General features: G+C 29.7%; 1 protein-coding gene across 1 annotated transcript; it reads right to left on the bottom strand.

The window, feature by feature from the left end:
- Positions 1-28: 28 nt before the first annotated feature.
- On the bottom strand, positions 29-1,402 carry LOC112597497 (the record flags this gene model as incomplete). The annotated part of the gene is made up of 1 exon (XM_025343570.1): positions 29-1,402. A coding segment is annotated over exon 1 (1,374 nt), but the record flags the coding sequence as incomplete, so codon positions are not given.
- Between the last annotated feature and the right edge of the window lie 2,812 nt (positions 1,403-4,214).

Below are 4,214 nucleotides of genomic sequence, written 5' to 3'. Positions count from 1 at the left end.
ATTTTTGTACAAATTGAAAATAACTTACTGCTTCCATAACACATTCTACTGCACGAACCCCTACCAAGTTCAAAGAATGAACTGCACATGGAATAAAAATAGCAAAATTACACTTTTCTTTTATTCTAGCTTGTAGACCAGCATATTGTCCTGACATATTTGCAGCATTGTCATACGACTGGCCACGACAGTTATTCAAACTAATCTGATTTTTTTCAAGAAAAGATAAAATAACTTTAAATAAATACTCAGATCCATGTTCATCAATAGGAATAAATTCCGAAAAACGTTCAACTGGAGTATCATCATTAACATACCGAATAATGAATGTCATTTGATCAATATGAGAAAGATCAGGAGTGGAATCAACACTAATTGAATAATATTTAACCACTTTTAGTTCCGAAAGAATTGCATTTAGCACTTGTCTCCCCATTATGTTAATAAATTCATTACAAATATTAGCTGACAAATATGAAGGATTTCCTTTGCCTTGATTTCCATATTTATTTAAATGTTCTAAAAGAAATGGATCAAATTGGCTTATTAACTCTAAACAGCCCAAATAGTTCCCATTGTGTTGAGATCCAATTATTTGATTTTCTCCGCGAAACGCAATTCCTCGTGACGACAAAAATTTTATTACAGCAACAATTCTCTTTAATACTTCTTTCCAATAATTTACTTCTAAGTTTATTTGATAAGATATTTCTTGATCTATGCGACCATTATTTTTGGTCCTAACAGAAAAAGTCATGACAGATTCTCTGTGCATTAAGCTATTTTCATGCTCCAAGACAACCGTATCAACATGTTTCCAGTCATTAAATCCTTGTTCACAACTAAATCCAGTTTTTGTAGAAGAAAAGAGACGACATACAAAACAAAACAAAGCTTTTTTCGAGGGAGAATATAAAAGCCACGATCTATCGACATTTTCACCATTTTTTAGTTGACGAGTGAATATTGACTTGGTTAAGTGTCTCACTTTAATTTTACCATTTGATTCTGTATAATTTCGTGTGGAATTTAAAAAGTCACTATCTTTATTTTGAAAAAATTTGGAACCTTTTTTAATATACATATTTCGTTTTTCCTCAGTTAATGTATTCCGATTTCCGGGATCATTTGATACTAATGAATTGTCCTCAACTGTTTCTGGAGAATCAACGAAATATTTATTAGGGCTTAAAGTAGGATTTTGAGATACTTGTGATTGTTGGTTAATTGTTATCGTTTCTTGGGATATTGGTAAAACTAAATTAGTTTCTTCTTTGGGAGGAACAGAAGAAAAAAAATCTGTAAGCTTAGGTAAAGAATTTATGATTTTTTTTTCGTTGATTTCTTTTACGATTGCTCTCTGCCTCTTTGAAGCACCACTAGGATATGAACGCTTTGACATTTTGAAATGACAATATTTTTGTCGATAGTTAGAACATCTGGAAAAAATACAGTCGTCTTCTACAAATATTCGATTCTGCTCTATCAATTTTAAACAGTAACTACTAGACCTACATGACTACGTCATATGACAAATTAAATACCTATTTTATAATAATACTAAGGAAACAGTTTGTATCAAATTCGCAACATTTTTAATAAATTAAATAATAATTTTAAATAAACTCTCGTCTTGAGCGTATCGAATATATCATAGATAAAATAATAGGTACACAGGAACTGAATACGATTCACGGTCGGCAAATTGTCAATCACTGGTGATGTAGAAATAATAGAAAGAAAAACAATCGTTAAAAACCTAATATTTTTCACACAATCAGATTTAATTATTGAGGTTCAGCACCTCCATTTCAACAATCATTCTTACACAGTTACACATTGATTATTTTCTTCGTCATAAACGCATAATTAAGAACCGTTCTTAAATTGTTATTTTCTATTTAGTTGAGTGTGTAATTTATTAATTTATAATTATAATAATAAAGAAAATAATAAATATTAAGGTAAGTGTAAAGTTTACTTACGTAAGACAAATTTTTTTTGAATTAAAAATTAAACGCACACGAGCAAAAATGTAGATATTTATGTGAATTATCCGATTATATGTGTGTGTAATGTTCTATGAACTGCAGCTGTACAGTCAACAATGACGATTGACGACGGCGTCGACGCTACAGCTTATAAGATAAGATATTTCATATTATTTTATAAATAGCACTCGCAATACTTCTATGTGCTTCTACGTAAACAAATCGAAATAACCGATAACATAGCGCACGTAAAAATAATGTACGTGTAATGTGGACCAGAAATAACAATAAAATTTAGAAATTAATCAAATTGTATTATTTTGATACAAAGCTAATTTAAATATTTTTTCGTTCGAGATTTATATTAAAAACATTCAAAAAAATGTAAAATTATGATATTCGGTAAATAATGTAATCTATGTGAATTTGGGGCCCTTAAAATTTCGGGGCCCCGGGCCCGGGCCCTACGAGCCAATGCCTTAAGACGGCACTGGGTATAGGTATTTTATATTTTACTTTGATCAGAAGTACTGGATAGGATATTATAATTTTCATTAATAACTATATCAGTATCTATCATAATATTATGAACTTCAACACTTTGTTCGTAATTACTAGAATCATTATTGTAATTTTGTATAACAGGTATAATATTATTAGGTTCCAAAGGAGGAATTGCAACATCTAAACAAATAATGTAGTTTTTAAATTTATGAAAGAATTGTGATATAAATACAATTTTTAAAATTTTACCTTGGTTTATATGTAATTGGTCAACAATATCATATTATTCTAGGCCTTCCTTTGTTCCTGGTGACCAAACTATAATTTAATACAATTTTAAATTACCCTTTTTTTAAAACAGTTATACTAAAGGAGCTATAATATTATTATTAAAATACAATATAAATTATGATTACTTTCTTTAGAACCAATTTAACTGCCATTGGCTATTTTTTCTTTTGATAATCTTAAAATTAAACGATTTCGATTTGTTTGTGACATAGCTAAATGTAAAGTTAAAACATAAAGTGTGTTAAAATACTAATAATTATTGTTTAATGAAATAATATTATCATGAATTTAAACTAGAAAAATGTCACAACTTGAAATAAAAACTGGAACCTTTGTTTTTTGTAAAAAAAATAAGTAAAACGTTATTACTATTGTGACATATTTTGATTTGTAACAGAATATAAATAATATTGTTTAAAAGAAGAATGACACATTTTGATATATAACGGGTTATAATTCGGATGTATATTTGATTTTCATCTTACCTGAATAAGTAAAGTGGCAGAACTCTAAATGTGACGTTTTTCTTGACGTGTATCACAAAATAAAAAAAATTAACTCGAAATATGATAGTTTTCTTAACTTAATCAACTCTATATTCTAAAACGGTCTTGGAGTAACTGAAAAAGTGACACTATTGTTGTTTAATGAGTATTATTTTCGTATCAGTGGAAAAGTGACACTAGTGTACTCATGTGGTGAATTTTTGAACTACAGTAGTGTCGTTTTTTCCGGATAAAATATTCGCCTTCAGTCACTCGTAGGCAGTCATCGTGTACGCATGTACCTATTACGCTCCTTGTTATTTCATTTATACTCTTGTGCAAATTCATCGATTCTTCAAATTTTTATCATTCAAAACAGAGAAAATCATTGATTCAAACTTTCTGAAGAACGCTCAAACTTTGGGGGTCTAACGACCCCCCCAGGTAATATTCACTTATATAAATTACCTATATTCACCGCAAATAATACAAGTCACATCATACAATGTTACATAACAATTAGTCGCCGCTGACATCACCGATCGCCGTGATAAATAAAACAGATAAGCGTACACCGATAACTCCAATTAAAGTTGTAAATCGTAACACTGTTCTAAAAACAACTAATACAAACAACCAACAGTGCAATAACGCAATTGATGGTAATAATGATGTCACCGACTGGATAACAGTTGAACCCAAATCACCACATGTAAATAAAAAACAAAAACTCTCTACTAGCTTATCCCCCAAACAAAAGCAATCAGCCGTAATTCATCTCAAACCACTCAATAAGTACACCGTATTAAATCCTCTTGACGACGATACGAATAATATGGATACTGATCAACCAAATATCAATTTATCCGAAACTAAAACCCATACACTATCTCTCCCATATTGATTAAATCAACTATAAATTATAATGGTTTCTGTAACGCAA

Source organism: Melanaphis sacchari, unplaced genomic scaffold (assembly GCF_002803265.2).
Source record: "Melanaphis sacchari strain LSU unplaced genomic scaffold, SCAv2.0 Contig428_pilon_pilon, whole genome shotgun sequence".
Lineage (NCBI taxonomy): Eukaryota > Metazoa > Arthropoda > Insecta > Hemiptera > Aphididae > Melanaphis > Melanaphis sacchari.
This window is presented reverse-complemented; position numbering and strand designations above follow the sequence as displayed.